This window comes from Colias croceus, chromosome 11, assembly GCF_905220415.1.
Source record: "Colias croceus chromosome 11, ilColCroc2.1".
Lineage (NCBI taxonomy): Eukaryota > Metazoa > Arthropoda > Insecta > Lepidoptera > Pieridae > Colias > Colias croceus.
Window position 1 is genome coordinate 10,924,357 of NC_059547.1, and position 14,543 is coordinate 10,938,899.

General features: G+C 34.4%; 1 protein-coding gene across 1 annotated transcript in view; it reads right to left on the reverse strand.

The window, feature by feature from the left end:
* Nucleotides 1–14,543, reverse strand: part of LOC123695887 (protein singed) — a 50,552-nt gene that overhangs the window by 13,014 nt on the left and 22,995 nt on the right. The window contains exons 2-5 of the mRNA XM_045641840.1: nt 7,476–7,700; nt 5,148–5,256; nt 1,518–1,665; nt 59–244 (exon numbers count right to left, since the gene is read on the reverse strand). Of these exons, the coding sequence (XP_045497796.1) occupies nt 59–244; nt 1,518–1,665; nt 5,148–5,256; nt 7,476–7,695 (663 nt within the window). The 5' untranslated portion in view covers nt 7,696–7,700. The remainder of the gene's footprint in view (nt 1–58; nt 245–1,517; nt 1,666–5,147; nt 5,257–7,475; nt 7,701–14,543) is intronic.

Below are 14,543 nucleotides of genomic sequence, written 5' to 3' on the forward strand. Positions count from 1 at the left end.
TTTATTTATCCTAATTCCTACCACTACCTAACTTACAGTACTATATCCCCCCACTCACCTTGCCAGCAGCGCTCAAGTACTTATTGTTGCAAGTGTGCAGCGCGTACTTGCCACCCTCGTCCGCGCGGAACTCGAGCGTGAACAGCGTGTCCTCGCCCCACGGCACGTTTGCGTCCACGTGGATCTCGTCCAAACTCTCCGACAGGTGCGCGAAACGCTTGCGCCCGATGGAACGGAGGTTCACCTGGATACACATGTATTTATCAACGATAAAAAAAAATAGAATATTCATTAGCTAGGCCCACATTGACCACTGCTGCTCGTTCTGTGGGGACCAGGCTATTGATGAAGATACTTATAAACAACTAGAATCACAATCGTTTATTGGAAGTTCGTCAGTTCGCCTCGTTCGTTTTAAGCTTTCATTGAAATAAGCACTTTAAATCCACAACACACACAACACAACAACACAACACAGGGGATCCTAGTGTGGGGTTCAATGCAGCACATGTAACTATATTATGTAACATTTCTTGTAATTAATAAAGAAATTTTTCATTTTCATTTTCATTTTCAAATCAAGGCAGTAATGTTCAAAGTCAATTGTACCGATTATACGAAAACTGCTCAATACGTACGCGAAGGCAGAGTTTTGTTTCGGATATATTTGAGCGAGTTTGTAATTCTAGTTATTTCTTGTACTTTAATACAATTTAATAAAGTAGGAAATGTATCGAATTATGGACTAAGCTCTGAAAGTTACCTTTTCCCTACAATTGAATTGAATAAAATATAAACATGCTTTAGCTCCATAAAAACTAAAATTGAAATTGGTACATTGGCGAATGCGATATCTGGTGATATAAATATAAACAGCTGACATAATATTATGATGTTATTACTTTATAAAAGGCCATTTCGTAAAAACGCAGACATAAAAATCTTTACAAGATATTAAAAAGCATGAATCATGTTCCCCAACATTTATATGCCTTGCCTGTAAATCACAATGAACAAAGATGGTATTTTTGAAATATTTATTTACATTTCTTTTCGTGATAGGATTTCCCTCATGGCTCGATAGTACAATCGAGATAAAATATCAGCAGAGAGATATATTCACAAATCTATCGAGACGACGATAACGTATCATCATACCAACAAGTTCAACGATCGTCATCATTATATCTTATGCAAATATCAACATATTTCCGAAGGTTTTATGTGGTACAGGTCAACGACATGATTTCTTAAACAATGCTTTAATTCATACAATAGTGCATACTGCATTGCATCGTGCATTGTGAGAATTTCGCCATAAAAGTGGCACTGACTGACAAATAATTTTCTTGTTCTTGCATCCCCGTAATATAAACTTTCAAATCAAAAACTGCTCTTAGGATTCTAGTAAAACAATGCCTGCAACTACTGCTGTTATGGAACTCTAACCGACCGTAGATGCAGGAGTGGCCAACTTAACGTATTTCTGCAACCTCACCCCTCTAACCGATACTGACCTGTGGCCTGGCAGCCAAGTGCACGTGCCAGAGCTCCGCGTCGCCCGGCACCTTGGCGGTGCAGGTGAGCTTGTCCTGGCTGGAGCCGAGGAAGTAGCCCCGCTCCACGTTGCGGAGCGCCCAGCGCCCGGAGCTATCGTCCGATACGCTGTGGACGAAGGAAGCTTTAGAACGCAAACGTTTATAAAAGTGAGAATATTGTAATTCAGAAATAAACAAACAAATTCAAGTAACATTTAAAGTACAGCGCACAAAGTTTATTGCGCTGTACCAAAAATGTATTGGAGAGAGAGATTTAAAGTGGTCCGGTATGTGGTAATAACAAATTTTAAAATGTTCAAAGCGCGGCACTAGAGTTCGTTATGCATTAATTTCAACAGATATGAATATGCTGTGTCGCCAAAATATAAATACCACGAAATGAAAACTTCTTTAAACATGTTAGTTTAAATATAATAGCCCCATTACAGACCGCAGCTGGAAGCTCACATCAAGCGCATAAAAACTAATTACGAGTTACGACTTACAAAACTGTCTCTGAATCTAGACCGAGCACTAAGCACTACATTAAACTGCATTCCCTGGAAACGTGACCTAATTCTTATTAACTGGAAATGTCACTTTAGCGAACATCTTATACCTTTGCATATGTACCATTATCATCAGAAAGCTATCTAGCTTCAAAGTGATTAATTACACCTCACACTCGTCAGAGCTGCTCTCTGAAAGGGGTTGTTTCCTTTCCTTTTGCTCATTACACTTTGTGGCGTCTGCTTAAACGTCAACAGTACTTTAGCTTTATAATCCTACAGACGGCAAAAGTGAAGCCGGATTCATAAATGGTATGGAAAAGGGCTAAATGAGAGATGGCAAGCAAAAAGAAATGTGGAAAATGATAAATGGAGTCTCTGGAAATAGGTGTGTGAATAATGGCGGGGAATTTTAAAATCCATATATAACGATGGCAAAGGAAAAGTAACTCTGCCAATGTCATCTTTATTCTGATTTTTGTAATCCCGGTATACTACATCTATTACAAATAAATTATTGATCCAATTTTGAAAATCTAAATAGTGAAAAAAAAAACAAGTAAATAGTATTATTATAGCCTGTAAAGTTGAGTTAGCGCCAGAGCAAAGACTATACGCTTAACGAACCGAAGAATCGATCGGCACCGTCTCATCCGCGGGGCACTGAACCGGTAGTGATCGTCTCCGGATTTCAATTTAATTACATTATAGAGTCAAAGCTTTTAGAGATTGCTAAAATAATATTTACCAAAAAATACACAAAATGCCTCTAGTTGTAATCAAACTCAGGGCTTTATATTCACATAAACTGGTTCCTTATTCCGTATTTTTAAACATTTAAAACTACCACTGATTCAAAATAACACTAGAAGATAAAAACCTCGATACTGACGCCTTAATTTCTAGTATATTCCTGTCTTCACTTATAGTCAGGAAGTAGGCGGTATGAACACCCCCAGAGAGCAAGAAAACCTGTCTCTCGCCGGTCTTGCGTCCCATCGGATTATAACTACTGATTACTGCATACTCTTATGATTACTATAACAGTGATAGAATAGAGAGTACGCACGCTTATAAACGTAGAGTATAAATTTTTTGTTTCGCACATGAATTATCTCTATGGAGACCAGGCAAAGACATCGTGGTCAGAATTCTATTTGATATTGGAAATGATCTTGACTGCGAAGTTAACTTATGTACTGGTTGTCATTACATGCGATAATAAAAATATCATGAACTTTGCGAAATATAAAATTATATACTTTTTGAATTGCCTGTTTTGAGGTTCATAACGTAGTTTTACCATTTACCACCGGTTCGAAAAACTATAAACATAAACACTGTTTTATTTTTTCTATCGTAAATAAGCTACATCTTTTTGATATCAAAATTCTGTGCTCAAAACACATGTACATGTAAATACCAAACGCACAAAACAACCCCTTATTGTGAGCATTCCTAATCAACACATAAGGGCATCCCTTCGCCACGCACATTCAAATTCTGTCCGACCCTTGTCATTTGCATTATATTTAGATCGTTGACCTGTTTTCAAAAGGACTTGTGTTTCTTTGCATCTATAATTTGTGTTAGACTTGTCTTCTAATATACAAATGGAATGTTTCTTGATGCAGTGCAACACAATGTACGTAGTTGATAATAAGTCATATCAATTAGCAACATTTTCAGAACATTATTGTCGTATTTTTATACTACACCGTTGAAACCTTTAATATCTCATGAATTCTGATACACATTAAATTATATATAAGTATACTAGCTGCTCCGCGCGGTTTCACCTCCGTGGCTCCACCCCTGTTGGTCGTATTGTGATGATATATAGCCTATAACCTTCCTCGATAAATGGGCTATCTAACACCGAAAGAATTTTTCAAATCGGACCAGTTGTTCCCGAGATTAGCGCGTTCAAACAAACAAACAAACTCTTGAGCTTTATATAGATTTAAATTACTTATAAGTAAGTAGTAAATTACTTATAAGTAGGCAAGATGTAAGAAGGTACACTTAAGAAGACAATACAAAGTATTTATTTAACAATTTCGGGAACACCTGACTCAAGTCACTCAAGTGACTCAGCGGAAGTACGTCAAACGGGTCGATAAGTAAGCAGTGTTTATGTTTGTATGTTTGTTCCCGTGTACTTGAGGACAATCGAATTGTCTTGTATTGTTCGCGATTGTTGTATCAACGTTGCGTGGTGTGTTTGTAAACATTGTTTATTTCGAAATTAATTGTATTGAGAATTGAGATGATTTATTGCCTTATCGAATAATAAACACACTGCAAAAGATAAATGTATAAATTTTGAAATGTTAATTTGCTTGCACTGTCTTGTTATTCAGAAAAGCCTTTATATTAAGAAAACGATTGCGACCTTTAAAGATAATCTTTCATTTTTAAGCAACCTTTTTAAGTGTATAACATCGCAGTTTAATTTTATAATCAGTATTTGTTTAGATATACGATTTTTATCTCCTTTGTCAAGCCGTATCGTCAGCAGCTGCAGAAAATAAGTTGGATCCCTATATAGTAATTAAACTCAACATGTCATACAAATTTAATAGATACCTCAGGTCAGAAAAACATGCAAACTTCAACCTCACCCTCCCTACATTGATTGTTTAAAAGAAAAACATATTTTTAATTATAGCATCAAAGCGAAATCCTTAAAACAAGTGCGTCATCCATTAGTATTCTTCCAATGTCTGAGATTTATTCCCTGCATCCTGGCTCTGACGATTTATTCGCGTCGAGTATATTTTGGCGACACTTTTTACATTCATTTGCTTAATTCTGTCATTGATATTTTAGGAAAGCACTTTCTTATGACTCGTAAATCCTTGGTTATTTTTATATGGTATCATTTGTGATGTGCGTTTGTTTTAAAATTTTAATTTAGCATCGAATACTGCGAATATCATAAATTAATGTAAGAGCTACTTTTATGAGATGTACATTTCGCTGTAAATTGTGTGCGCTTTCCTAGTGATAATAAAATTAGCAAACGGTATTTTTACAAAAATAGAATACTAACTACGATAAAAACTATGGCCACTTGGATAATTATACTAATATTCACCTGATCTGGAACTTGCTGCCAGCCTCCTTCTCCTCCGACTCGCAGGTCACGTTTCCGAATGAATCCACGGCCAGGTATTTGTCCAGGTGGGAGCGGAGGTAGATCATACCTGGGGAAGAGTTATTATTTATTTGGTATGTTCGTAAATATTTGTAAGAATAAGGTAACCAGGACTACCAGGAGATCTATGAGTATGCGGCGAATTCAGGTTAATTTAATCTTTTAGTGTAATTAGTTCCTTATTCTTGGTATCCTACATCTATTACACTATTTATGCAAATTAACTACGATCTTTGGAACACATGCATAGACAGTGTGTTTACAAAGAAAAATCTGACAAAATGGCGGACTAAGCTTCAAGTATATATGATACTATATTAATTTTTCTCTATTCCCTTACAAAATACCACCTCAAACAACATACAAGCTTATATTTTCATAACTCTACATATAGGCGTCAGTGAAAATATCAAGACATTGTAAGCTGTGCGATTGTACGCAAATATGTTCGTTTCCCACCATTGTGAACTGAACATTACCAACATTACTTTCGCGTGGGAATCTCGCTTTTCCATTTACCTATAATTGTTATTTGTCACACATAAGTTTGTTGCTTATGGCATTCAAATGTGCGTACAAGATTGGTATAAACAAACTAAAGTATGAAAACTATAAGATATAGTTTTGCTAGCAGTATTGAATTTGTAAGGACAATTACTTAATTGAAAGATTTAAGGTTGAAAGATAAGCTGCCTTGCATGTCCTTATCTGTTAATAATCATTTTTTAATAAAAAAAATACTATTATCGAGAACCAATTTACAATTAACATGAAACACAAAGTGTAAAATACCTAGCACTTACATAAACACATTAGCAATAACCAAACAACCAAAACTCAAATTTCCTTCCTACAACCTGTGTATGAAGCCCCTGGATACCCGGGGGCGAGCGGAGCGCCCGGGCGGGTATCGATCCAGACCTTGGCCGTGGGGTGCGACCCTCCCGCTCTATATGTTCAGTATATCTATAGTAACGCTTTTGAATTTTGTGATTTGCGTATGCAGTAATTGAGGACCTGCTTTTTTGTTTACGTTTTCAATTAAAGTACGTGTTTACGTTCGTGTTTTGAGAAAATAATTGATGCAACATAATTTGAATCTTTATGTTGGTGCTAAAGTAAAACTTGTTTCACCAAAGTCAACAAAGTGCCCTTTAAAGGATGTAGACTAATAAATCAAACATGTATTAAATTGTATTATTAAAAACTAGCTTTCCGCCCACGGCTTCGCCCACGATTACAAAGAAAAACCCGCATAGTTCCCGTTCCCGTGGGATTTCCGGGATAAAACCTATCCTATGTGTTAATCCAAGTTACCCTCTATATATGTGCTAAATTTCATTGTAATTGGTTCAGTAGTATTTGCGTGAAAGAGTAACAAACACACACACACACACACATCCTCACAAACTTTCGCATTTATAATATTATATCAGTAAGTATATTAGTAAGATGCAATCATAATATTCCTTTCTTACTTAAATTAAAAGAAATATAATCTCATCACACATGCTCAAACATTTTCAACACTAAACCATATTATAAGTACTTAAAAATATAAGTCTATAAATCACACAAAACACTTTCACGTACTATAAACGTTTTTAAAGCATTTTGTAGCCAATTATCTGATGCACAGCAGAATTTTAATTGTCCAGTCTACAGCCTACACGCGGAATCCAATTACGATCCAATAAAGGGCTTGTTTTTGCCTCAATTAGTGCACATACATAATGTTAATTTGGCAGGAATTTTGTCTGATATATATCACCCTTTAAAATTTTAATTAACATGTTATGTTTCCGATAAAGCCCTTGGTTTTAAATGTGCAATAAATTACGAATTCCAATGCTTAGATTGTTGTCCGTTAACTGCAGGTTTAAGCAACCTATGATCTGGACTGCCTATAGATGGGTAATATTATTAAGCTTAGCTTTCTTGGATTTTTTTATTTTTTTATACCTATCGAACCCATTAGTTCAACTATCTAAGACTTATGATGTGTTTTAGATAAAATTATGGGAGCATCGAGTGGCCGCGTTTTTCAAACTGCTTTTATGGAAAAAGAAAGCTATTTTTTTAAATCATCTCCATTGCTATAAATAGATATCATATAATCACACATCTTCCCTTATCTTAGTTTTCAAATATGTTTATAACAAAAACAAAAATTACGTAATATATGTATATACATATCGTCTTCTTTACACAAAAAAAATAGCTTACTTCCCTTACAATTTAGACCTAGAAACATCCAAAAATACTCACTATCATTAGCATTCCCAGTGGCTGGTTCCAAAGTCCAGATCTGCTTCTTCTTCAAGCTAGTTCCATTCGCATTGATCTTGAAGCCGAAGGTCTCCGCGGTGAGGTACCGGTACCGCGAGTTGATCAGCCCGATTGTCCACCAGCCGCGCTGCTGGTTCTGCGTGATGATGTCCCCGGCGCCGTTCACCTCGCCGTTGGCGTGACCGTTCAGACCGTTCATGGTTACTGGAAGAGGATGTTGAAATTAGGTAATTTCTTTAATAGGTTTGATTGCCTATAATAGCGGCTTTTAGAAGAAATACATACTGCATACAAAACATGTTATCAAAACAATAGGTACCCTGTATCTACATAATATAACAGATAACAAATACCTATTATTGAAGTGAAACTTCTTCAGCGTATTGGGAGTAAAATTTCAAAGCGATTTTTCTATCATTTGCGAATTTTGATATCTTTGAATCTTGCCAAAGAAGTTTCACTTCTGACACGTGTGCTCGGCACACACGCATTTTCTTATTTAACAATAAGCCTATTATCTCGGGACTCAGAAGTCAGAACTATACGACCTAATGGATAAATTCAACAAACTATTAAAATAATAACAAGAATTCGTACGATTCGTTTAGCATTTCTTGCGTAAGAACGAACCGACAAACAGAAATGCTTACTGAATTATAAATAACAGTTTAGTACATAGTAAAATAAAGACAAATATAGTAATATATGTTGTAGCGGTTTATTTGTACTTAATGCCAACTTAAGTGATAGCAATATTGAAAATTAGTCTTTATGGCCTAGAAAAGTATATCCCTAACAAATCCCAGGTTTTGTTACTGGGCACAAAAGCAAATGAAGTACAATAGTTATGTATATGCCACTGCTTTTGTCTAGGCACTAGTTTCTAGGTTGGAGTAGCTAATAATAAATTAGTATGCATTATACAAACAGTATGTTTTCTCATTTATTTAGATACTTTATTCTTGTCCTCAATGTGGCAACTGGTTTTCCATAGTGAAATTTGTTCAACAAAAATACGATTACGTTTAGTTTATTTTCATAATTCAGTTTTTATTCAAGCAAGGGTGCTTGACTCCGATTTTTCGTTAATTAAAAATAAAGTAACAGAGATCTGACATAGTTTTACAAATTTACAACTTTTTAAAACGAAAATTGTATAAATCTATTTTAATTGCATATTTATCTAAAAGTTTTTTTTCCAAAAGTGCTTTTATGCGTCATAAAATAAATGGCATGCGATAAAAAATTATGTTTATTATAAAAGGTAGAAATTGCAAATTAAGTATGACCAACAAATTTAGTTTAAAGTATTCATAATTCACAGTACAATCTTAATGATGTCAATCTTTGGTTTCCGTTCCCATAGTGGAATGATAAATTGAAATTTATAATAAAATTTAGCATAAAAGCTTGATCTTAAATCGGTTCTGAAGATGTATTAAGCGTTTAGATGCATGTTACTTAGGCTAATATTTGATTTAAAACTCGTACAAAAAAGCTTTACACGCACTCACAAAAAGCATATTCAGATTTCAGTTTATGTACCTACCTACTTATTATTATAGTATAAATCCAAGAAATTGTTCACAGTTATCATCACTAAAATTTCTGATAATAACAACAAATACTTCTATACAAATGTTCAGTCCTAGAATAAATTATGTACCGAAATCTTCACATTAATTATGTGATATGTCCATATAATCCATTTTTTATACTCAGTTAGAATAATCGCTACAATCAAAGATTACCACTACACAGACCAATGACGTCACTCTCTCAGTCATTGCTCAGCGTGTACCTGTAGCAGTGTTTAACAGTATTTCTGCCGATATCTGCCCCAGATATATACGACCGTTAGCCGTTATGCGAGACAATGGACCGGCAGCATCTTCCGACTAGGCACGGATCATTCGCGCTTTCAAATGTTATGATTTCAATATGACAGAGAATTAGTACCTAGGAATGTAGCGTATTTTGCTCTTTGTTTACAAATCTACACTAATATTATAAAGAGGAAAACTTTGTTTGTTTGTTTGATTGTAATGAATAGGCTCATAAACTACTGGACCGATTTTAAAAATTCTTTCACCATTCGAAAGCTACATTATCCACGAGTAATATAGGCTAGGTTTTATCCCACGGGAACGGGAACTATGCGGGTTTTTCTTTGAAAACGCGGGCGAAGCCGCAGGCGGAAAGCTAGTATTTAATAAAATTAATATTATTGTAACTTTAAAAAGGTTAAATGGACTTGTATAAAATTAAGAAATAAGATCGAGTTTCGTTTAGGATACAATATTATTTTTATAAATCGCGCGATATACGCGAGCAAAGCCATTGCATGAAGATTGAAGCTACATAGAAAATAAGGTAAAGTTGCGAGCAAGCCCACGGATTGTAATCTTCACTTTGATTCACATTTTTTGAAATATTCAATTTGATTCACATTATTAACAGATATAGGTCTAAAATATAGTTCCCATAATTAAAACCAGAACCTAATAATTAACTAATGAATAACTATTCAGCATTTGAATGTGATGCTATCGGATTAACAGATTTGCATAACAATGCGACCGTCACGCAGAGCTGGATGCAGCATTATACTCCGAAAATTGCTGAATTTTGTCATTCATGTAATGTGTTACGTAATATTTATAAGAAACATTTTGTTAATTATATTATGTAACAAAAAATATTATGTATAAGGCCTAAATATGAAAAAATATAACATTTGGTCGAGGACCTTAGTATAATGCGGTACTTAAGTCTGGTAGCATAAGTTAATCACCAGTTCTTTCTCAATGTAATTTGCCTCGATAGGACATTTTTTATTGATAAATGGAACAAGTTATAACGAAAACATTTTTTTAAAACTAAAAAATACACTTAAACCCATGAATTAATATTGTAATGTCACCTATCCAACCTCGATAAGTGTACAAATATGAATTAAATCTGTCCGTTTAAAGTTTTTTTTACCCGACTGCCAAAGAAGGAGGGTAATGTTTACAATGATCTAATTATTCTAATCAAATAAAAAAAAATAATTTTTGATGCAGTGCAGAGCAGTGGTGGCTCAGTGGTGAGACCTCGGACTTCGAATCGATATGTCCGTGGTTCGAGACCAGGCGAGCGCGCAGGAAATAAATTGATTTTTCAATTTATCTGCGCATGTTGTAACATCACCACTGCTCGAACGGTGAAGGAAAACATCGTGAGGAAACCGACATGTCGAAGAATTAAAAAGTTCGACGACATGTGTCATCCGCCAACCCGCACTTGGCCAGCGTGGTGGATTATGGCCTGTACCCTCATAGGAGGCCCGTGTCCCAGCAGTGGGAACGTATATGGGCTGATGATGATGATGATGATGATGAATTTTTGATGAATTTATTTATGTGCTGAAATAATTTCGAATTTTGTTTTGGACGTGCTTTATTTGTAATGAGTTACCTAGACACATTTTGTTTTTTGTTTTGCTGTTTGTACTTATTTGTTATTGATTTTTATAGTTTTAATTGCATGTAAATTTTTAATTTATTTTTGATTTTATTTAATTTGTCTCTGATTTTTTTCGTGTCGTGTAACTGTAAATGGAAGACACAGGCTCCTGAAAAACAGTTCTTACTATCTTAGGAGCCTGGGTCGCTCTAATTTGTAAAATGTTTTAATTGAAATAAATGATTTATTTATTAAAAAAAAAAGTAACAAATTTGAAAATCACCGATCACCAATATAATTTATTCCCTATTCAGCATTAGTACTATTCTAAAAATACGTTACTTCATTCTAGGTAGGGTCTAGGCGTGTCTACCAAGGGTTTCGACCTTCATCAGACAAAGGCGCACCTGGGTTCAATCAGCCGAGACTATTCCTACTCGCGTCTTTGTCTAGTTTCCGTTATGCTGACGAGAGGTATAGTATTGTAGCTGTATTGCAAACAATTCTGATATATTAAGATATAAGGTACGTAGAGAGAAGTACTTCATATGCATTGAGATATACATAATATGGAGACGACACCGCCTACATCACTTATGTTCCGCTCAACATACGCCATATGGCGTAACTGCACGCTCATTTTTTATTTGTTTTAAAGTGAAACGCATCAAATAAGCCTTCGTGTGTGTTACGATATTGCACAAATAATACAAATAATACGGAAAAGTGCAAAGGAATAACTTTCATCGGTAAGTACCTAACTAGATAATAATTTTTAAAACTTAGTGCAAAAAAATGGCGCACGGATTTTGTTCGTGGTGTCTCCTCCATACGTAGTATTATTATCTCAATGTGCATATGCGATCTTTTTGAAAATGCTCCGTACTCAAAGATATCAAAGACAGCCTATGTGTATAATATAAATGCGAAAATCTTTCTACAGATACGTAGGTACCTATCATATTCACGAAGACCTGAACTGGTTTCCACTAATTTCACAGTGGCGTTAGTCAAGATTTGAGAAGAACATAGAGCATAAGGTTCTCAACTCATAATAAAAGAGAGTGAAAAGCTAACATTAATTAAAATACTTTTAACAGTTAATATCATCAAAGCTCGCGTAAAATCGAACACATAATAATTCACATTTCACCTTTCTTTTAATTAACAAGTGTATATGACAGAATAGATATCGTGTAATAAATTGCAATGACCGTTGGAGTTGATAGTTGATACCGCGAACGGACATATCGACGGATGTTAGTATTTATACTATTAATATGCAAGCCATTAATTGTAGACGAGATTGCAGTTTGACACTGAGAGTGATATACGATACATACTAGCTTCGAGCCCCTGCTTTGTTTTAAAATCATAAGTAAACACACAGTACAGCTTTATGAAAATTAATTGGGGCGATGAGAAAGTTAGGGTAAACTTAATGGACGTTGACTTCTCTTGGACGAATTTGTCAAAGATATAGATTAGATATTGCGGACCTAAATAGGTACATACATATTTGTGAAAACATACAACCACACAACCTTGAGTAGGGTTTTTTTTTCAGACTTGATTGCAGACAAAGTCGCGGGTTATAGCTAGGTACTGTATTTATTGATAGGTTCCTACTTTATATAGATTTCAAGCAGCGTAGTTTCTTAGATCGTAATAATTTGAAAGTACAGTAAGGTCGATCCGTTACTGGGATGACCAATCGTTTCAGACATCTTTACTTTCTAGGTTACCTGAATGGCTTGAAAGTTTAATCGTTTGGATAGTGCAGTTAAATATAATGATGTTCATAAAATATGTAATTAAATGAAAAATCTAGTGAGCTATGCGAAGCTTAGAAATCAAGTTAAAAGTTATGACGCTGGTATTCGAAAACACGGTGAAAAATACATAAAATTGTAAAGTTATAAAATATATAAATATGTACATATTTACATTTTACGACTGCAAATCTTTCAAATTAGGTATATGACGGACTTGCTAAATGTAGTAAAAAGCAGAAGTAGCTAATTAATTTAGTTCATAAATTATTTTAATTTCATATTTTTTAATTAAAAATTAAAATTATCTAGTGGAAACAGCACTAATTGCAATTACATGAATACTTAAAACATGTGCTCGTTGAGTTTTTTTATTCAATACAATATCTCGTTTTTTCTGCATCATTACTATAATATTATAATATGAAAGTTTTTTTCATTTTACAGTTTAATATCTATTAACATCACACGTGTCCAAACAATAAACTTTCACACTAACACTATAATAAATTAGGATAACAAGTCCATATTTAAACACTCCATAATTCATATTTAACGACAAAACCGTGTCTCCTAATAGTATTAGTGGCATTACGATCTATCGAACACATTCTTAATATACCACGAAGATATACTTTTAATAAAAAGCAATGAACACAAAACACATGGCTGCTAAGTGCAGGCCAGATGTTTAAAGTTAAACATTAACGAGGTGGGCATTGCCCTACCACACAGGGTTTTGCATCGTTGCCAAATTTATAAAAAAAAAACAATGTTTAGATTGATGAATTATTGTGTACTTAAAAAAATGTGGAAGGCAATAACTTCTTTTGTTTACAAGAACTGTTAAGCCAAACGCCTACATACAATTTACGTCTTTATAAAAAGGAGATACATATAAATAAATACTTATATAGATAATTAACACCCAGACACAGAGCAAACACAAATATTTGCCCCGGGTGGGAATCGAACCCAAGACCTCTGGCTTGGAAGGCAGGGCCACTACCAACCAAGCCAACCGGTCGGTCAAATATAAAAGTAGGTACATGAAAGCTTAAACATGTTTTTACATTAACAATATACTTTGCGCAGTCACGATTACGAATGAATTTCATAACAAGTCGCTATTTGCTATAGCGGATAGCCTATAAACTAGAATAGTACGAGACAACATATTATGAGGCATATTTTGGAGACTTGCTATAATAAATGTTATTACGTCAATTACAAGTTTGATTTGTGCTTTGCTAATCAAAGTAATCTCTATCAATTGTTATCCCACTGTCAATAGCCACACAATAGCTTTGAGTTGGATATCACATCCATAACACACAGCATGCCATCAATGAAACCCATGTTAGTTTAGATGACTCTACTTAATCCTGTTTTAAAATCCTAGTCAAAAACTTTATGTAATCAATTAATTTGAAATCTGAAGAATTCTATAATTATCTATCTATGGTTTTCGATTCTTGTATCGTATGTTACTATCAATTAAAACCCACAAGACGCGACATATTAAGGAAAGCAATGAATCAATGTATAACCATGTTCATTTTAAATAACAAAGCATGTTGTACCACAATTAATTAAAAGATAACATCAGAAAAGCTCGGGTGAATGGATGCGGTATATAAATAGGCTTTTATCGCCTTGTCCGAGCGTTGCATCTTGTCGGGAGCGTTTACAATTTTACGAGTTATTTCTAGATAAATCTTGTTTATATTCGACTATTAATATGTTTAACAAATTAATTGAATTGAGAAGATTGGAATCAAATATGTAGTCACATACAAGAAATACATAATGGAATGAACGGTTTAAG